The following is a 22,222-nucleotide window of genomic DNA, read 5'->3' on the forward strand; positions in this document are numbered from 1 at the left end:
TGTTCATTGTCTCATTATTAACCCACCTCCAACCCCTCGCTAGTAATAATCACACACTTTGAAGTGGAGGTAAACGATGATTAGACCAGCTATCGTGGTAGCATGAGTCAGTTCAGTGGTGTAAAGTAACTAAGTACATTTACTCAAGTACTGTACTTAAGTACAATTTTGAGATATTTGTACTTTACTTGAGTGTTTCCAATTTCCAATACTTCTACTTCTACTCCACTACATCTCGAAGGCAAATATTGTACTTTTACTCCACTACAATTATTTTGAGAACCAATTGTAACCTTAGATGGCTTGTACCCCGTGGTGCCTTTATCTGCCTCTATCTCTGTCTGGAATCTGTGTGTGTGTGTGTGGGTGTGGGTTTGGGTGGGTGTGTGGGTGGGTTTGTGTGTGCGTGCGTGCGTCCTGTGTGTGCGTGTCTCAAATTTGTGTGTCTGCGTACAGCAGTTTAGAAACACAGACTTTGGCGAGAGAGAGAGAGAGGACACGGGGAGAAAGTGGGAGACAATAACAGAAAGAAACCAAACAAGTTAAAATTGCTGACTCTACAGGCTGTAGCATCAGTTGTTGTTCAGTCGACAGAGCGTTCGTTTGAATTGCATTCTCTAGTGCGTCGGGCAGCAAATTGAGTTGCGGTTCACTTCGTCGTGGTATTCCTTGAATCACTTGACAAACGGGAACAACAACACCGTGGATTAGCTGTTTTATCTCCACGCTCCGCTTGGCTCCTTTTTGTTCGGCGGTTCTGAATATTTTCTCAACTCTCTAATAACTATTTTTTAATTGTGTTTCAAATGTCCCTTTGATGCTCTTAAGGCTCTTTTTTTTGGTCTCTTTTTTTTGTGTAGGCCTAAAGCACTTTGAATTGCCTTGTTGTTGAACTGTGCTATACAAAAATAATGTTCTTCCAGGCCTCAGGCATTACTAGAAAATGACAACTAGCGGAAGGTTACTGGGTTCACATGCAGTATAACAGTGATTCTGCTCTACTGCCCCATGTCTGTGGAATGGCCTCTAAAGAACACCTGAGAGCACCACCGTCCACTGATGCTTTTAAAAAATGGACTAAAAACCATCCTTTTAAACTCGTGGTTTTCAACCCTTTTCATATCAAGGTCCATTATCTATTCGGCATTTTTTTAGCCATGGAACCACCGTTTGATGAGATTTATCCTCTCAGACCCAAGACTTAGAATATGTTGTTGCCGTGTGGTAAACTTCCTTTATACCTATCCTCGCTTTTGGAACCAAAGGTTACTGGACATTCAACACGTTCACAAACACACATTAGATTTACCAGTCCACGTAAGAGCAGTGAACAAAGAAAAACTGCTTTCATGTATTATGCTCCACACAAATGGAACAAACTTCAGGACTCTCTGAAACTGGTGCGATTGGTCTCAATAGAGACATTCAGGGTGCTTCTTGAGGGCACACTACACTAGTGACTGCACCTGTTTCATGTAACACTATGTTTATTTGCATCTGTGACATTGTAATGTGATTCAAATGTTTGTTATTGTTTGTCATTGTATATGTACTTTATATGTTGTCATCAGGGCGTCCTTGAAAAAGAGAGCTTGCTCTCAATGGGCTTCCCTGAATAAATAAAGAAGAAAGAAATGCTGTATTGGCGTTGGTACCATAGGAGAGATGACAGGCAAACGTTGATCAAAATAGCAATTCTTCTGTACATTCTCTAATTGTGTAGGCTTCTTGTAAATTAAGTATTTTAACAATGATTTAACTCTTGAGAGCGTAAAAAATGAAACCAAATGGACCCGAACGGGTCCATTTGACCCCCTCATGGGTGGTCCCTGGACCTCATGTTGAGAACCGGTGATATATAAAATCAAAGTGAAATCAACGGAGGAAAAACTATTTGGTCCCTCTGTAGCTCTCTGACGCCATTATTTAAAGGGATCGTTCACCCTTTTCTATCGATTAGTCACCCCATGGAGACTTGAATTCATGGATATATTTGATGACCGGCAGCGGTTCCGGTAGGAGACACAAAGAGTCTCCTTTGTGTCTCCTACCGGAACCGCTGCCTACCGGTCCGCTGGTCATCACATTATTGGCTTAGGAATGAGACAAAAACAAAAAAATATCCATGAATTCAAGTCTCCATGGGGTGACTAATAGAAAAAAATGTTGTTTTTGGGTGAACTATCCCTTTAAGCTACAGTAGTACAGTAAGGTGTGTCTGTGTGTGTGTGTGTGTGTGTGTGTGTGTGTGTGTGTGTGTGTGTGTGTGTGTGCGCACGCGCGTGCGTGTGTGTCTCCACGGCTGATCTATAGTGCTGCCCCGTGTGGGATTTGCCTCTGCTTGTTGGGTAAATCAAAGTTAAAAGCCATTCACTCTGTCAAACATGTCCAAAGTGAAAGCAACGCAGTGGGAGCATTAATCTCCATCTGTATATATTTATTTTAGGGTTTTTCCCCTGTGGTACCCTGCCTGAACCGCAGCGCAGTGCCGTGCACGGAGGAGGAGGCTTTGTGAGAGACATCTCCATCAGCCCACCTCCATCTGTCACGCCAAGTTCTGCCACCGTTTCAAACTCTTTACATTCCATTCATGTCCAGAGACTAGATTTCTATCCTCATGGGCCCAATGCTCCTGAATGAGATGGATGCTGTTTTTCAACCTCTATTTTTAACTCTATAGTATGCAGTGGTGGAAAGTAACTAAGTACATTTACTCAAGTACTGTACTTAAGAACAATTTTGAGGTATTTTTTACTTTACAGGAGTATTTGCATTTTTCTGTACTTGTACTTATACTCCACTACATCTCAGAGGAAAATATTGTACTTTGTAGATTTTGATTATTATCACAAAACACACTAACCACTTCAGTCGTATATATATTTCGGCCATTTGAAAATAGCAGATCTTCAAGCTCACAATGCGTCACGATGCAACGCAATGTGAGCTTGTAGATCGGCTATTTTCTAAATATTTTGAATGCATTTTGTACTTGTAAAATTGGACATTCTTCTGCACAATGAGTACTTTTACTTTTGGTACTTTAGGTACATTTTGATACTAATACTTTTGTACTTTTACTCGAGTACATTTAGAATTCCGGTCTTTTACTTGGACCAGAGTATTTCTCCATTGCAGTATTGATACTTTTACTCAAGTAAAGAATGTGAGTACTTTAACCACCACTGATAGGATGGCAATGTACTATAGTATATAGACCGTCTAGCATCCAACTTGCAAGTTTTAGTTGTGCAACTTAAGTATATTGGGCTTGTATATTAGATTTGACTGTGCCATCCCATTATTGACTTGTTCTACGTTCTGCGTTGTATATTAACTCATCTTAGAGTGAAGATACTCTTGATGAAGGTCCAGAGGGACCGAAATGTCATGTCAATTTGAATAAAACTGATGCTGCTGAGCAAGAGCAGAGTGCGGGATTTTTGTTCATGAATTTTTATTCATGATTGCTTTACAACTGCCATGTTGAAAGCACAACAATAATGTCACCCACTGTTTTACACGTGCAATCATGTGATGTGACTACAACGTTTTGATTATGTTTGCGTGTCACTTTAAAATTGAAAAACATCGGTCGCACCCAGCTTGTAGCCACAATGCATAAGAGTACCATTTTATTTAATATTGGATACGACCAACATTTCCACCAACATGTCTTCTTCTCTTCCAAGAGTCTTTTTCTGTCATGTTTGACTGTTCCCTCTTACATGACGCTGTGCTTAGTGCTGTGTTCAGAAAATATTTTACTTTATTTTATATAATGCTCTTATCTTTTTAACATTTGCCACTGCAAAACCCCAAATGTGCATTGTCTTATCATTTTTTGGGGGTATGATATGACATATGTTTTCTACACTTCCGTACTTCAGGTTGTTTGTTATTCTGTCAATGTGTCAATTACTACGACCAATTACTCGGCCGTCCAATCATGGGGTGACTTGATTGAGGACACTCCTCTTGTTATTAGAACACCTGTGTCCCATCCCCCTGTGCATGGTTTGTTTGCACTCATTCTCGTCAAACCCTGAAGAAGACATCCACCACCAAAATGTTGTTTGTTATCGAAAAGAAAAGAAGAAAATTATACTTTTTTTTTGCCATCGTGGCTACAAGCTCTGCAACCTCTTTTTTCCCCCCCCTTTTAAAGTTGTTGTATTCACCATGGTCGGCACAGCACCTCTTTAGTATTGGTGTGTGCCCCATCTCCTTTGTTTTTTTGTGTGTATGTGAGCACAACACATCTTCTATGTCGGGTGGAAACCTCATTTAGGATTCAAATAAAAAATATATCAAAAGTTGCAGATCGACAAGCACGCTTCACGCCGCGTTTCGAGCTTGTCGATCTGCTACTTTTGATGCTTTAGTGCAGTGGTTCTCAGCCAGTGGTCCGGGGACCACCAGTGGTCCTTGGAGGGGTGCCAGGGGGTCCCCAGCAAAATGAGTTCACAATCATTTTAACCACTTAGCTTTGGCTATTAAAAAATAGCAGATCTACAAGCTCATAGCGCGGCACCGAGTGCCGCGCTATGAGCTTGTATATCTGCTATTTTTAAAAATCTTGTGTGCATATCTTTGAATACATATATTTTTTTGGAAAGCGAACATTTTTAACTAAAATCTTTGCTTCTGGGGGGTCCCTGGCACAAAACATTTTCAGATGGGGATCCGCGGCCAAAGTATATCAATTTAGGGGTCCTTGGCCATGAAAAAGGTTGAAAACCACTGCTTTACTGTGACACTGTAGTATGATCAAGTACTGTAGGGCGTTCATTTATGAATAAACACACACAGTTAAAGTATGGAGATGGGACAGCAACGATACGCACCAATGACTGGAATTAACTCCTTGTTGTGATTTGTTTCCTTTGCTCCACAGCGCCCCCATCTGTCCGCATCGTGCACTCGGGACATGCCTGCAACGTGGAGGAGGAGAGACATACGGAGAGGGTTTACACCATACGAGAGGGAGAGACCCTGGAGCTCACCTGTCTGGTCACTGGACACCCCCGGCCACAGGTGAGGACATGCAGGATGTTTTTTTTTTGGGGGGGGGGGCGCTTTTTAAGCGAAAATTTTAACTCAAACCTTTGCTTCTGGGGGTCCCTGGATTAACATATTTTGAGAGGGGGGGGGGTCCGGTCCGCGGTCAAATACATACCATTTTGGGGGTGCTTGACATGACAATAGACAGTACAGCGAACGCAGTACCGCTCACCCTGCAAACTGGACTGTGTTGTTAATGCTGATGCTCTTTTATACAGTATGCATCAGCTTTAAAGTTGACTCTTTGAGTTAATGACGGTTGGCATGCCCTTGTTCACCTGTATGTTCATAACGACGGCTGGCAGGTGTCATCACAATGTAAATACAGCATGGTCAACTTGTTTGCCAAGTCAGCATACTGTAGTGCACAGACATTTGGTTCCATAAAAAAGAGGCTTTGGTAGTTTTGTTGAATTAAATCAGCTTAGTCATGTAAACTTTGGGGAACAATTGTCTTGCAACAGTCTTTTGCTTCACACACTCACGCACACTCACGCACGCACACACGCACACCCACGCACGCATGCACACAAACATCACAAAACCCATGAGAAGCATTTGAAATGATGCTAGACAGTTGGTTCACATAAAAAAAGTATCTAAAAAACATAAAAGAGACATTGACTATGCATTTACAGCTGACATGTGACGGCTTAAAAGAAACTCTGAGAATTAAAGTGCAAAAGTGCTAAATGCTTATTTATCGCACGCTGCTCTATTGCAAAGTTATGCAGCATTAGAGTTCAGCAGCTTGACGGAGTCTGGAACAAACGATGGCTTCAAGCGCTTTGATTTTGCACTTTGGCACACAGAGTCTTCTTGATGGCAGAGTTTCAGATCATTCCAGGGGATGAGGGAGTCTCAAAAACTAATGGGATACGCACATCACTTGGTTGAGCTGCTGGGTCGGAAAGTAACATGAAGAAAAATATTAAACCTGCACACTCATCTGCAATCCAATGTAATTTATTGACAACGTTTCGAGCCAAGGGTCTTCATCGGGTCAAACTCGAGTCAAGTGTGTACCTCAGGTCATACTGTATCCACAAAACAACAGTTGAAAAAATGGGACTTGTTTTGTGTATATGTAAATGTTTAACACTGTATCTACTAGATGTTTTTAACCTGATGAATAACGTGACCTGTGGGTGTCTATTTAAGTGGGTGAGGTACACACTTCTCGAGTTTGGCCCGATGAAGAACCGTGGCTGGAAATGTTGTCAATAAATTACATTGGAGCAGATGAGTGTGCAGGTTTATTATTTTTCTTGATGTTGGAGAGTATGCAATGATTTAGATGCATCTGCCAGCTACCAGCTCAGTGGCCTTGTGCTTAGAGTGTCTGCCCCTGAGACTGCAAAGGTCGGGGTTCGACTTTCGCTCACCCGGGTGATCGTTCCAAAGACTCTAAAAATGACACTGCTGGCACTCAGCATCAAGGGTTGGATTTGGGGGTACGTTTCTGTGACATACTAGCGCTCACGTGAACTTGTACATCGGCTATTTATTTATTTTAACCCATTAATACCTGGAACTGTGTCATTTTTAGATTTGAGCTAAAAAGCATTATTTTACACTTTAGGCTATTCAAAAATAGCAGATCTACAAGCTCATAGCGCGGCACCGAGTGCCGCGCTACGAGCTTGTATATCTTCTATTTTTGAAAAATCATGAAAATGTGTGCAAATCTTTGAACATAATATATTTTTAAAGCGAACATTTTTAACTCAAATCTTTGCTTCTGGGGGTCCCTGGAACACAATATTTTGATGGGGGTCCGTGGCCAAATACATATAATTTTGGGGGTTCTTGACATGAAAAAGATTGAGCACCACTGATATACAGTACTGTAGAAACATACGTTTTTCAGAAAACTGTTGAGATTTAGGAGACATGTAGAATCGGCTTCAGGTCTCAATGGGCTGATCTTGGAAAATCTTTAGTTTGTGTCCCAAAGCACACAAACTCCCACGTTTGCCGGGCCCGACCATGATGTATTTCACTGAAGAGAGCCAGCCAGCCCTAGACCGAGGGAGAGAGTATTCATCGCCCCAAGGTTGATCAGAGCCAGTCGCAGCTGTCACAGCGCTTGCTAATCAGATTGCAGGTGTGTGTCATCATTTGGAGCTGATTGAGTGTACACAGATGCTTCAACCAGCTGACCAAAGGGCCCGGAGCTGGCCATGGTAGTCAACTATCTCCCCATCCCTCTGCTCTCGGTGGTGGTGGTGCTTGTCTGGACCTGGCGGCAAGGATCCGGTTTTGAAAATGAAGCCAATGAGGAAGTCATTAAAACGGCTGCAGTTAATGGCCTAGAACACTTGATTTTATTACCTTAGTAAATATTGGCATATATGACTTTGTGCTTTCAGTCGCTAGTTTAGAGTAAAATTGATGATAAAGTAGGATATGCTTCAAGGGCATTGGTTTTCAAAGTGGGGACCCCCAGGGGTCCTTTGGGGGGGTACCAGGGGGTTCCCAACAAAATGAGTTAATATTGCATTCAATTCGGTTTAACCACTTGAGCCGTTGGCTATTTTTTTTTTTTTTTTATCCCTCGATTTTGTAACCCATTTTTTCACCCGGTGCCAATTTGCTAAGTGATCCTGGGCACTACACTCCCCCCACCAGCCTTGGGAGGCCAGGGCCGAGCTCATGCCTCCTTCAATGCATGAGAGCCAACTGACCTTCTTGTCACCTGACAGGGGTGACATCTTGTTTTAAATGTTCAACAGTTTCTTATGTCACTGGTAGGCGGGTTTCTGAACTGTCCACAGCCCTCCTCTGAGACACAGAGTGAGTAGACATTATCAGCAATATCGATATACAGGTGTGTAGTAAAAAAAATATTATGCTATTTGATTGTGTCCACATCGCTCAGCTCTGATATGAATTGCCTAATACCACACATGCCACAAATGAACTAACACACTAGTATTCTGGTATTAACCTGTGTAGGAAGTGCGTACGCTAACCTTTTGAGCGTTTGACCAGCACCCTTTCCAATTTGCTGAGATGAGACGAATTAAAGCGCAATTCGAGCTACATGGGAGCTCATTTACATTCATTAATATGATGCCCTAGTTTTGATCGATATGGGCGGGCCATTAGTTTGTACACTTCCCCTCCGGATGCCAGCACAAAGAGCCTATCGATTTTTATATTTCAATTGAAAAGGTGAGGCTTTGGTAAATTAGTGAGAGAGGGCTCCCGACACACACACACACACACACACACACACACACACACACACACACACACACACACACACACACACACACACACACACACACACACACACACCATTCGTCTCTCACTGTCATCCTGGCTGACAGCTCATTGTCTCCGGCTTCCCTCTTAATTAAGAATTTCCAGGAACAAATACAAAGGAAGAAATGTGGAGAAGGTGAAGTCAAAAGGTCTGGAGCGTGTCGTGTGTAGCAAGGGGAGATCAGGGTTCCCTTTGTAAACTGAGTGATAGCGCCTACAAGCTCAAAATGGCAAAAGCAGCAGATCTACAAGCTCAAAACTTGCCGCATTTTGAGATTGCAGATCTGCTGCTTTTGATGCTTTTGTGTGACGCTGTAGTATGATCGAGTAGGGCGTTAATTTACGAAAAAACACAAAGTTTAAGTAAGGAGATAAGAGATTCTGCCCGACAACACCGATTATGTAAAAAAAAAAACGTCAAAAACGTTATCAATAGATTAATCGCTAAGAAATGAGTTCCAGTTGCAGCCCTAGTAGTATTGAGAACCCACCAGGCTGTGACATCCATAAAAGAACCCAAGCAGGGATGGAAGAAGTACTCACATGTTTTACTTAGGTAAAAGTATCAATACCCTATTGTAGAAACACTCTGTTGTCAAGTACCAAGTCCCGTATTGAAAATGTAGGCTACTTGGGTAAAAGTACAAAAGTATCAGCATCAAAGTACACTTAAAGTACCAAAAGTTGCCATTATGCAGAAGGTCCCCATTTCACAATATGTTTTAAAAAATCATGTTTAAACATGTTTTAAAAAATACTTTGAAAATAGCGCAAAGTGTTGTGAGCTTGTAGATTGGCTATTTTCAAATTGCCAAAACATATATAGGTCTGAAGTGGGTCTGAATAATAATCTAAAATCTACAAAATAACTAGTAACTAAAGTTTTCAAATACTTATAGTAGAGTAAAAGTATAATATTTGCCTTTGAGCTGTAGTGGAGTAGAAGTAAAAGTCATTGAAAATACTCCAGTAAAGTAAAAGTGCCTCGAAACTGTACTTAAGCACGGCACTTTTACTTAGTTACTTTCCACCACTGAACCCAAGGACATCTGACCTCGCTCGGGAAAGACTCCTCAATTTAATAACGTCGCCTTTTCATTGGAATTAAAACGTTAATCCGCCGAGCTTCATCTTTCATAGTCTGGATCGTAAGCTTCCTCATTAGGATCCAGCCAAAAAAAAACTTCTCATCTTCCAAGAGCTTTTTTTTTCTACAAAGGAAACCTCTTATAGCGATCACGTCTAGTCCGGGGGCGAAATTGATCACTATAAGCTGGATGATTATTACAGCCGAGATGGTCTCTCTTTTGTCAAATCGCTCGAGCCGGCCTAAAGAAACTTTGAAATTGTCCTCTCTCCAGCTCCCTGCAGGCTCGCTGCCAATTTCTTCTGTCTTTTTAACTCGCCAAGGGCCCCTCTCAAGGGGGCCATTTACGTGACCGGGGCATTATCAATCCACTTGACAAGAGCGGCTCCCGAGCGTATTCCATTTCTCTCTCCATCACTATAGCAGTCATGATGACCGTTTCTCATTGTTTGAGCATAGACTCTACAAGTCAGTCTGAGGAGTTTTTTTTTTGTATCACGTTTATTTTTTCAGTGACAGAAAATGACTTTTTTCTTTACTACTCAGAAGTTTGAATTACTGTCTTAATTGCAGTCGGAAGATTTTTTTCTTTCTCAGATTTTTTTCTTTCCAAAATCAAACACGTACGTACACTATTATACAGTGTTATTATTATCCCAACAGTTTTCCGAAAAAAACATGTTTCTATATCAGTGGTTCTCAAACCTTTTCATGTCAAGGACCCCCAAAATGATATGTAAATGATAAGATTTGAGTTACAAAAGTTTGCTTAAAAAATATACATATTCAAAGATTTGCACACATTTTCTCGATTTTTCAAAAATAGCAGATCTACAAGCTCGTAGCGCGGCACTCGGTGCCGCGCTACGAGCTTGTAGATATGCTATTTTTGAATAGCCAACGTGTAAAATAATGCTTTTTTTTTAAGCTCAAATCAAAAAGTGACACAGATGCGTTCCAGGTCTTAATGGGTTAATAACTTTTTTCTTTACTACTCAGAAGTTTGAATTACTGTCTTAATTGCAGTCGGAAGCATTTTTTCTTTCTCAGAATAAACTTTAACATTATTTCTACAAGCTGTATTTTCCATAACTGTGGAAAAATTAAAATGTAAACATCTGCAATAGTGCAGTGTCGGTCAAACCGGGCCACTTTTAGTTAGTTAGTTTTTCCCCCATATGTTGTCATGTATAAAAATATCTAGAAGTGGACTGCTAGTCTCTTGGGAGAGATGTGTTGGTGTCCACAATATTCAAACGCTTCTGCCAAAACAGGGCAGTACAGTTCTTCAGGAAACTCTGAAGATGGGTAGACAATTAAAGCAAGCAGATGTTACATCTTTTCACCATTCCCGTTTCGCCTTTGTAGTTGTGTAAATGAACTCCCCTTGGAAGTCAAATTAATCAAAGTTTATTTTGAGGGGTCGCCAGTTCAAATATGATTGTTTTTTGGGGGGTCCTCAGTTCAAATATGATTATTTTGGGGGGGTCCTCAGTTCAAATATGATTATTTTGGGGGGTACCCAGTTCAAATATGATTGTTTTGGGGGTGTCCTCAGTTCAAATATGATTATTTTGGGGGGATCCTCAGTTCAAATATGATTGTTTTGGGGGGGTTGCGGCCTAAACAGTTTGGGAACCATTGCACTATAAGCTACGGCCGCCCAGTCACACACCATTATTTTTTCTTGTCTTTTTTTTTTTTGTCTTTTCTTTCTTTTTTACAATGTAGAGCTCCAGACGCCTTGACAATCTGGGCCACAGCTATAGTCTGACAACTGGCCAAGTCACGGCGCTCCGTCTTTCTAAATTGGCCTCAATTTGGTGTGCATTAAGCAAATCACACAACGGCCCGTTTTCTCAATTACTGACATCTTTGTCACTGCCTGAGCGGGAGACACTGCAGCGGCCGTGATAATACATGGACTAAAGGCCTGATGCGTGCTTTGTTTCACACGGGGGGATGTGTGTCACACACTAGGAAATAGCCGATCTGCAAGCTTGCAACGCATCAGTGGTGTAAAGTAACTAAGTACATGTACCCAAGTACTGTGCTTAAGTACAATTGTGAGGTACTTTTACTTTACTGGAGTGTTTCCAATTTTCAATACTTATTACTTCTACTCCCCTACAGCTCAGATGCAAATATTGTACTTTTACTGCACTACAATTATTTGAAAACATTTAGTTGCTATACTTAAAGATTTTAATTATTATTACAAAACATACATTGGCCACTTCAGCCCTATATACACTTTGGCTATTTGGAAATAGCAGATCTACAAGCTCACAAATTCCATAGCAGATCTACAAGCAGATCCACAATTGTGAGCTTGTAGATCGGCTATTTTCAAAAGATGTTTGAAAACTTGAAATGGGCCATTCTGCATAATGAGTACTTTTACTTTTGGTACTTTAAGTACATTTTGATGGCAAAACTTGTGTATTTTTTTACTCAAGGGAATTTCAAGTAGCAGACTTTTACTTGTAACAGAGTATTTTTTACAATGTTGTATTGATTTTACTTAAGTAGAACGGGCGTACCAACAGGCTAAATGGTGCCACGGTTGGCATGGGTTCGTCCAGTAGTTTAATTCTTCGCACGTTTTATCGATACGCACACTTCCTTAAATTACCCAGAATCCCCATAGGCATTGATGGAGGTTCTGGATTCAGTCCAAACCCAGGCAACAGCTTCCTCACAGTTGGCCATCTGTCTGTCTGTCTGTCTGTCTGTCTGTCTGTCTGTCTGTCTGTCTGTCTGTCAGACCATGTGCATGTCTGCCCATCGCCCTGGGAGGAAAAAAAACAAGAGGCTTTCTAATAATAACACCCTTGCACACGCATGCACACACACACACACACACACACACACACACACACACACAGTATGTCGTTGCTGTCGGGGGGGAAAGAAACCTTATCTCCATATTCTAACTGTTTGTGTTTTTTCATAAATTATCGCCCGATACTTGATCATACTACAGCGTCACACAAAAGCATCAAAAGTAGCAGATCTACAAGCTCGAAACGCGGCGCGAAGCGACGCGTTTCGAGCTTGTAGATCTGCTATTTTTGATGCTTTTGAATTTGAATCCTGAATAGTAAAAGTTTTTGGACATATGAGGTTTCCACCCGACAGAGACGATATATATATATGACCACACGTTGGCACGCGTGCACTCGGGCACACACACACACACACACACACTCACACACACACACCCCTTCATACGCGTACACTCCGAGCCACAGTCGTCAAATAAAATACGTGTTCCCGTCAATCAAACGCGTACGTACGCTATACAGTGTTATTATTTTATGTTTTTTTTTCTCTCTTTCTCTCCACCCCTGCCTTGTGGGCTTGACATTTGGAGGTGTTACTGTGTATACGAGCTGTCCCAGCCTACATCTGACTGGCTGCCACTTCCACCAGCGAGAGGTCACAGTGCAACGCATGTCAAGGTTCACACCCGTGAACTTCACAGTTCCATATACTATAGAGAAAATATGACTACTACGCTGTACTCTCCTGTGGTTGTACTGCGGACCAGTGTTGATTTTTGACAGCAAATTTTTGATTTAGTTTTAGTCATAGTCTTTAGAACACAATTCCATTTAGTTTTAGTCCTATTTTAGTCATCTGAAATGTTTTCGTTCTTGTCGTTTTAGTCGACTAAACCCATTAACCCATTGCATGCCAATCACGTAGATCTACGTGAACCTATTTAAAGCCGCCACGTGCCAATCGCGTAGATCTACGTGAAGTGAATTTTTTTTCAAAATAAAAGTTTTTTTTTTTTTGGTCCAATTTGACCCAAAGACCAAGGATATATGATTTATCGAAGATATAGGGGTCTATCCACTTCCTTTTTAACGTAAAACTTAAAAAATATTCATCTCTGCTCCTAAGTACTTTTTTGTTTTTCAATGAAAAATCTCTGGCACTGGCTAGAAATTTTCAGAAATAATCTCTGGCAGTTAAAGGGTTAAGACCTGAAGCCGATTCTACACATATGTCTTCTAAAAACGTATGTTTCTATATCAGTGGTGCTCAAACCTTTTCATGTCAAGGACCCCCAAAATGTGTATTTGTATTTGGCCGCGGACCCCCATCTCAAAATATGTTGTTCCAGGGACCCCCCCCCAGAAGCAAAGATTTGAGTTACAAAAGTTCGCTTAAAAAATATACTGTACATATTCAAAGATTTGCACACATTATCTCGATTTTTCAAAAATAGCAGATCTACAAGCTCGTAGCGCGGCACTCGGTGCCGCGCTATGAGCTTGTAGATCTGCTATTTTTGAATAGCCAACGTGTAAAATAATGCTTTTTTTTTGCTCAAATCAAAAAGTGACACAGATGCGTTCCAGGTCTTGATAGGCTAATACCATAAGATTATAGTCGACTAAAACTACAGTTGATTTAGACGACTAAAATGTATGTTGGAGGGCCTTGGCGGTGTCATTTTTTCTTTTTTTTGTGACCAACTTTTTATTTAATTTTTAAAAAACAAGTTCAGAGGAAAGCGACATCACATCACTGTCTGGACAAGCAGTTCATACCAAATCCCACAGTGGCGTACAGAAGTGTGATTTCAGTACATAGATTGTCCGTCAGTGTAATCATGTACTGTGTAGTTTGCCTGCTGGCAGTAGCGACAGTCTCTTCCTCGGATCTGGCGGTCCTTAACCCCTTAACCAGACCCCCGGGTTCGCATAGACATTAAAAGGAAAGGAAAAAAAAGACGTATATACGTATATAACACAATATGTTTTAAATAATGCAATGAAATGAAAAAACAAAAAAAGCAAAATAAATCATAATTATGTTTCTTATATACCCTCTAATCCTGCTCTAAATAGAAAAGGAAAAAAACAACAAAAACAACACAAGAACAACATGCTTATTGTTCAGTCTCTGATGTCAAAGTACTGAACTAGGCCATTCATTTATGAAAAGAACAGTAAAACAAGTTGAAATATGGAGATACAAGGTGTACACACCGACATCGACGGACATGTCGGATCATCATTATTGGAAAATGAACCTTGACAGGGTGATGCAGGACTGACATGGGAAGGTCCTGCTTCAGCCTGAAGGGGACACGATCTTTCATCACGCTTATTACATGGCTGCATGAAATCAATAATTCAACACGGAATTAGAAATGTCATAAAATATTGATGTAGTCAATATCGAACAAGGCTTATATAGGTTCAAGGTTTCTTTACTGTTACATCTTGTGTACTTGGGTACCCGTGTGGGAGTAGAATTACTTTGTTCTGCTCCATCAGATGTCGTAGCAGCATGAATAATAATAACAACATTTGGGGCCCATACGGAGACCAGCACGTATGGAGACATTTCTGAGGCATTGATTTATTTAAGGGGAATTTCGCCCGACGATTTTCTTACCTTTTCTATGATGTTATGATATCCTAGGACGAGTGGTATACGGTCGAAAAAGTCATAATTCCATAACGAGTCAACCGCAGCTAAAAACCCTAGTGTATAGGCCGTGTGCTAGATTGCCTATTTTAATAACTTTTCCCCCCTTTGTTTTGTTGAGATCTGTGCTGTGTCCTTGTTTGGCTTTTACCTTGTATGTTGATGGAAGTCTCTTTTTTCACCTGCGCCTCATCTTATCTCTTTCCTTCTTTTGTGGTCATTTCAGAGGTTTATTCTTTCCCTTCTTCCATCAAGGGCCTTTGTTTTCTCTTGGGAGTTTTTCCTTGTCCTGTCCAAGGGTCTATAAGCACAGGGAGTTCCCCTCATTCATGTTTGGGGGGGGAGGGGTGTAAAGTGCTTTGAGGATGGATGTATACACTTGACACTTGACTAAGGGGCTATAAAAAGTAAATGTGAGAGAGTTGAGTTATGACACAATCAGGGAGATATTCCATTCGAGCCTCTTTTCCCTCATAAGGTAATCTTTGAGAAAGCTTTCTTATAAAGACAAGATGGTCCCCACTTATATGAGAGTGCCACTCATAGAGTTATAATATATCTAGAGGGTGGACTGCAATGAAAGTTGCTCCGTGGCGTTTATAGCACCCGGAAGAACGCTCTACTTCCACATTTGGACGCCCAAATGTGGAAGTCTTGAGCACCGAGGAGTGCCAAAAGTGTCAAAAGTTGCAGATCTACGCTAATCTCTCTAAGCTGGAGACGCGGCAGGAAGCGACGTGTTTTCAGCTTGCAGATCTGCTACTTTTGCTACTTTTTGAAGTTGAATCCTGAAAAGTGACACAGTTTATGGACATACAGTATGAGGTTTCCACCCGACAGATACCATTTTGGGTATTATAGCATGGCTCAAGTACTTTAATCATAAAATTAGGCCGAAATCCCCACGTCCCTCCAAGAATGCATAGGGCTGCATATCGTCTCTGTCGGGAAGACACCTCATATGTCTCCAAACTGTTACTTTCTCAGGATTCAAATGAAAAAACGGCTAAGGTCCGCAAGCTCAAGCTTGTGGATCTGCTAAACCCCCGTAACTTTAGTAATGAGAGTTTGCACTGATGTGAATGTGGATGGAGAGACGCTACGGGGAGAAGGAGCTACAGCTAATCTCGTGGTGTAAAGTAACCAAGTACATGAACTCAAGTACTGTACTTAAGTACAATTTTGAGGTATTTTTGAGCGGTGTAGCCGCTCCTATAAGTGGGTTTGGGACCCATCGGTGGCGAAAGTTATTCTTTCCGTCGTGAAAATGTGTCTTTCGCTGTACTGTGATTGGCTGATTGGTATTCAGACCCTTTGCTCTGTACTGTGATTGGCTAGCGAGGCGCATGATGAAATTAATAACTCATAAATAGCACCACTCACTTAAAAAAAAACATTTTTTTTAAGTGAGCTTCCATAACTGTGATGACCACTGTTGTTTTAAATAGTACCGCTCACTTCACACTGGGTGTGATTTTTTTTTTTACTCTCGTCAGTATTTACAATGTTCAATACTTTTACTTCTACCCCACTACATCTCAGAGGAAATTATTGTATTTTCACTCCAGTACAATTATATGAAAACTTTAGTTCTAGTTACTTTGTAGATTTTGATCATTATTACAAAACACACTGACCACTTCAGTCATATATATATATTTCGGCTATTTGAAAATAGCAGATCTACAGATCTTGTAGATCGGCTATTTTCAAAAGGTTTTTTTTATACCTTGTGAAATGGGACTATTTTAATGCCGATGCTTTTGTACTATAACTCAAGTACATTTTGAATACGGGACATGCACTTGTAACAGAGTTTCAGTTCTGATACTTTTACTTAAGTAAAACATTTGAATACTTCTTCCATCACTGAGTACTCTTTCCTTCCTTCCTGACTGTCAACGGACGGATGGTTGATGTCTTGGTAAATCTGGGTCATCGTACTGGAGGTAGCCTATGGCTGCCAGCGTAATAAGCCATGCGTGTTCCGTAGTAGTGCTTACTTAAATAATCGTCACTGTCATCGAGACAGACACCTTGTAACTCCACAGTTCATACTTTGTACGATGTTTTGTAAATGAATGCCCTGCTACTTCATCGTACAAGAGTGTCGGGTCAAAAGTATAGCAAAAAAAATAGCAGATCTAGAAGTTCACAACGTGTCATGATGCAACATGTTTGTAGATCGACTATTTACACTATTTCTGAAAAGAAAAACATCTTTCTTTGGCTAATTCCCATGAAGTGAATTTAACCCATTAAGACGTGGAACTGTGTCATTTTTAGATTTGAGCTAAAAAAGCATTATTTTACACTTTGGGCTATTTTTGAAAAATCGTGAAAATGCGTGCAAATCTTTGAATATATATATTTTTAAAGCAAACATTTTTAACTCAAATCTTTGCTTCTGGGGGGTCCCTGTAACAAAATATTTTGATGGGGGTCCGCGGCCAAATACATATAATTTTGGGGGTCCTTGACATGAAAAAGATTGAGCACCACTGTTATAGAAACATACGTTTTTCAGAATACTGTTGAGATTTAGCAGACATGTAGAATCGGCTTCAGGTCTCAATGGGTTAATACCCTGCTACTTCATCGTACAAGAGTGTCGGGCCAAAAGTATAGCAAAAAAAAATAGCATATCTAGAAGTTCACAACGTGTCATGATGCAACATGTTTGTAGATCGACTACTTACACTATTTATGAAAAGAAAATCTTTCTTTGGCTAATTTGGCTAAAAGTGAATTTAAGAAATATTGAACCAATAGGTATTCAAGAACTTTGTGACTAAGTAATAGCTACATTAGGTTATTTTTTTACCCATTTCCTGAAAAGTAACAGTTTTGTACGTACAAGGTTTCTACAACGACAGAGACGATTATGTAAAACTAAAGCCGTCATGCTGTCATATAGCAGACAGAAACGATCCTGGCACATCCTCTAACTGCACTTTGTCTTGTCTCCACTTGCCATTTGTAAGACTGACTGACTGACAGCTGCACTCCATGTTCCAACTGACACGTTTCACTGGGTTATTGGTGTGAGGCTTATTTTATTGTTTTGCCCCAACAACGTCATTGAATGGAACAATACATACGTACATACGGACATACAGACAGTGCCTATATGGAACTGAATGCTTTGAATGGGCTATTGTCAACAGGTGTGTTTGTGTGTGTGTGTGTGTGTGTGTGTGTGTGTGTGTGTGTGTGTGTGTGTGTGTGTGTGTGTGTGTGTGTGTGTGTGTGTGTGTGTGTGTGTGTGTGTGTGTGTGTGTGTGTGTGTGTGTAGTTTGCATGTTCTCCCCGTGTCCCCTAGGGCATTGGTTCTCAAAGTGGGGTCCGGGGACCCCCAGGGGTACTTGAGGGGGTTCCAGGGGGTCCCCAGCTAAATGATGGACAGGAACCAAATGGACCCTTATGGGTGTGTAACTCTGAGAGTGTACAAATGGAACCAAATGGACCCTAACGGGTCCATTTGGTTCCAGTTGTACACTCTCAGAGTTAAATTAACATTGATTATACAATATGAATTGGGGTCCCAGAGGTATAAATGCCATTAAATGGGGGTCTGTAGTCCTAATGCATGTTAAACTGGGGGTCCTTGAAATTGTTGAGAATCACTGCTAGAGAGACATAAAAATCTTCTCTTATTGGGGTCCCTGGCTTATCTTTTCAAATGGGGGTCCGTGGGCTAATAAGTGTCAATTTGGCATGACATGAAAAAGTTTGAGAACCACTCCCCTAGGGTAGGTATACCTTCACAAAAAACATGCAGTAATCCTGGTCTCTATACTGCCTCCCCCTGGTCAGCCGGGCGCCTGATGGAGGGGAAAGGAACTGGTTGGAATAACGTGTTCCTTCCACGTGCTACGTCCAACCGGGGAAACTCCCAAACCCCCCCCCCCCCGTCGTCAGGTGATAAGAAGCGACCTGCTCACTCCTCTTGCATTGATTGAAGGAAGCATGATTCTCAGTTCGGGGCTCTCCACAGGCTGGCAGAGGGAGAGTAGCGCCCAGGATTACAGCTTAGGCAATTGGCACTGGGTGAAAAAATGGGTTAAAAGAAAGTGTGGGATAAAACATTTAAAAAGAAGAAAACATGAAGGAATAAAAAATGATATACACTGGAATAAGTTTGTGACAATGTCGTAGGGGAAAAAAAGGGAAAGTCGAGCCTCACCAAGTTCTAATCTTGTGACTGGTTCATATATGACCTATAGTTTAAGCCCCGTCCAGACCAATGATCCCTAACGCGTCTAGTTGCAACTTGTAACGACTTTAAACCACTTGCAACACAATCCAAAAACTTGGTTTTGCAACTGGACAGTACACACCCAGTCGCCCAGCTGTGACTGATTGCCGTTTCTACAGCAGTATGTGATAAACAACAGGCAGGCAAACTGGACATTGACAGACCCCTGGGGGACCCCCAGTCAACAAAGTATACTATTCTATAGGGTTTAAAGTGGTTATAGCCACATGAGACCAAATCCTTGCATCAGCACTTTGTCACACAAGACAACAGCCTGAGAAGAGTCATTCTGAAAGGAAACGATAGCTAAACCAACTGGAGTACCAAGTTCCGTACCCGACTATGAATGCTAAATAAATAAACATGGAAGTATTGTATGTTCCCCACCACCAGTGATGTAAAGTAACTAAGTACATGTACTTAAGTACAATTTTTAGGTTATTTTTCTTTACTGGAGTATTTCCAATTTTCAATACTTTTACTTCTACTTCACTACATCACAAAGGCAAATATTGTACTTTTTACTCCATTTGAACATTTTTGTTACTAGTTACTTTGTAGATTTTAATTATTATTACAAAACATACATTAACCACTTCAGCCCTATAAACATTTCGGCCATTTGAAAATAGCCGATCTAGAAGCTCACAATCCATCGCGACGCATTGTGAGCTTGTAGATCTGCTATTTTCAAAAGATTTTGATACATTTTATACATTTGAAAACTTGTATTTTGTACTTTTGATACTTTAAGTACATTCTGATACCAATGCTTTTGTACTTTTACCCAAGTACATCTTGAATTCCTGACTTTTACTTGTAACAGAGTATTTCTTACATTGCAGTGAGTATTGATACTTCTACTTAAGTAAAAAAAAATGGGAGTACTTTTTCTACCACTGTTACCCACATCCCAGCATGCAGCACTAGCTATAGGCTTCATAGCCATATATCCCAGATACTACTTCAGGTATATACTGCCAGCTGGTCTCTGTACAGGCAGTGTATCGCTGGGCTTCAGTGAACGGGGGCTTATTTGTACTCGCTGAACTCTTTGAGCTCAGTGGATTGAGCCAGGGCCAGGGCTATAATTGAAACAAAGCGTAAGAGTTCTGTTTGCTGTGTGTTGTCGCTGGCCATCCAGTGCCTGGTAGTTCAACAAGGCGGTTGTGGACACAGTGGAGGAAGGCCAGCGGCCTTATCGCTGGCGAGGGGGGAGGGGGGCAGCTTCACCTCAGATCACATCAGTCTGTCATTGTCCTGACATAGCCAAGTCTGGCTGATATATCAGCCATGACTGCCAGGTCGTTGCTGTCAGGCAAGAAACCTCTTATCTCCTTATTTTATTTACACTTATTGTGTTTTTTTTATCGTAAATTAATGCCCAGGTCAGTTTGGCTCTCATTCATTGAAGGATGAAGCATGAGCTCGGCCCTGGGCTCCCTAGGCTGGTGGGGGGAGTGTAGCGCCCAGGATCACTTAGAAAATTGGCACTGGTTGAAAAAGGGTTACAAAAAAAAAAAAAAAGTAAATTAATGCCCTACTTCAGGGGTCTTCAACGTTTTTCAGAGAGATGAAGCAGGGTCCCCCACAACACATACTGTATGAAATGGTGTTGCAGATTAAACTTTCCCATAGATTTCACATGAATAGTTTCATAGACTTGTTTAACAGCACTATCATCAGTGACGTGTAAATTCATGTTTTTTTGTTTGTTTACACATTATCTTTGCTATTAATATGACAACCGCATATCCGAATGACCCGACGGCGGGCACCCCACTCCCTCGAGTCCTTGTCGATGTGTGCGCAGAGTTTGAAGTCGGTCAGTCCCATATATGCATGTGACCACATATAGGCAGGTCTGATCTATGGCTCAAGACAACTGGATCTCCATTATATGCCTACTATACAGTATATATTATGTCTGAGTCATAGTGACATGCCTATACAGTATAGGGGCATATCGGATTTGTTTATGGTTATGTCTGAGTCAGAGTGACGTGGCCGTGGTCCCGCTTATATATGGGCGTATCGGATTTGTTTATGGTTATGTCTGAGTCAGAGTGACGTGGCCGTGGTCCCGCTTATACATGGGCGTATCGGGTTTGTTTATGGTGATGTCAGAGTGACGTGGACGCGGTAGCTGGGGACCTCCTGGAACCGCCTGAAGGACTCCTGGGGGTCCCCGGACCCCACTTTGAGAAGCACTGGTTAAGGGCTCTTCAAAATCGGGATCGGAACCCAGAAATCTGTGACACTCTATGAGGGAGGGGGGAGTGGCAGACAGCTTCACCGCCATAGATCACTCTGTCTACCCAGTGTGCAGCAGAGCCAGAGAGAACATCAGCCAGGCAGCAGGCAGGCTGGAGAGATGGAGAACAGATACCGTCGCCGTGCACACACTCCATAAAGCTGACATTTAACCCATTTAGACCGGGAACGCATCTGTGTGTCATTTTTTAGATTTATTTGGGCTATTCAAAAATAGCAGATATACAAGCTCATAGCGCGGCACCGAGTGCCGCACTATGAGCTTGTAGATCTGCTATTTTTTTGAAAAATCTTTAAATATATATATTTATATATATATATTTTTTTTTTAAGGCAAACATTTGCAACTCAAATCTTTGCATCTTGGGGGATTCTACAAATGTCTTCTAAATTCTACAGTTTAAAAAAAAAAAGTGTATCTTTCTATATCAGTGGTGCTCAAAATTGTTCTGATGTCAAGGACCCCCAAAATGATATGTATTTGGCCGGGACCTCCATCTCAAAATATTTAGTTCCAGGGACCCCCATAAAGTAAAGATTGGAGTTAAAAACGTTCGCTCTAAAACTATATATATATATTCAAAGATTTGCAAAAAATCATGATTTTTCAAAAACAGGTTTATGTGGTTACACAGATGCGTTCCCGGTTTAAATGGGTTAAAAGGAACGCTACAGATGTCTCCTCGGTACAACCAGTCCAGTGGCAGCAGACCAAAATGTCACTGGTTATTATCAGCTTCCATTACCGAGAGAAAAGAGAAGGTACAGCGAGAGATAGAGGCCTGTGTTATAATATAGTAGAGAGACCCAGGTAGAAA

General features: G+C 41.2%; 1 protein-coding gene across 1 annotated transcript in view; it reads left to right on the forward strand.

Moving 5' to 3' along the window:
- Positions 1–22,222, forward strand: part of LOC311062689 (MAM domain-containing glycosylphosphatidylinositol anchor protein 2) — a gene marked incomplete at both ends in the record, with an annotated part of 584,351 nt that overhangs the window by 191,871 nt on the left and 370,258 nt on the right. The window contains 1 exon segment of the mRNA XM_084081896.1: positions 4,898–5,037. Within this exon segment, the coding sequence (XP_083938022.1) occupies positions 4,898–5,037 (140 nt within the window).

Source organism: Gymnoscopelus microlampas (assembly GCF_963454915.1).
Source record: "Gymnoscopelus microlampas genome assembly, chromosome: 16".
In the NCBI taxonomy this organism is placed as follows: domain Eukaryota; kingdom Metazoa; phylum Chordata; class Actinopteri; order Myctophiformes; family Myctophidae; genus Gymnoscopelus; species Gymnoscopelus microlampas.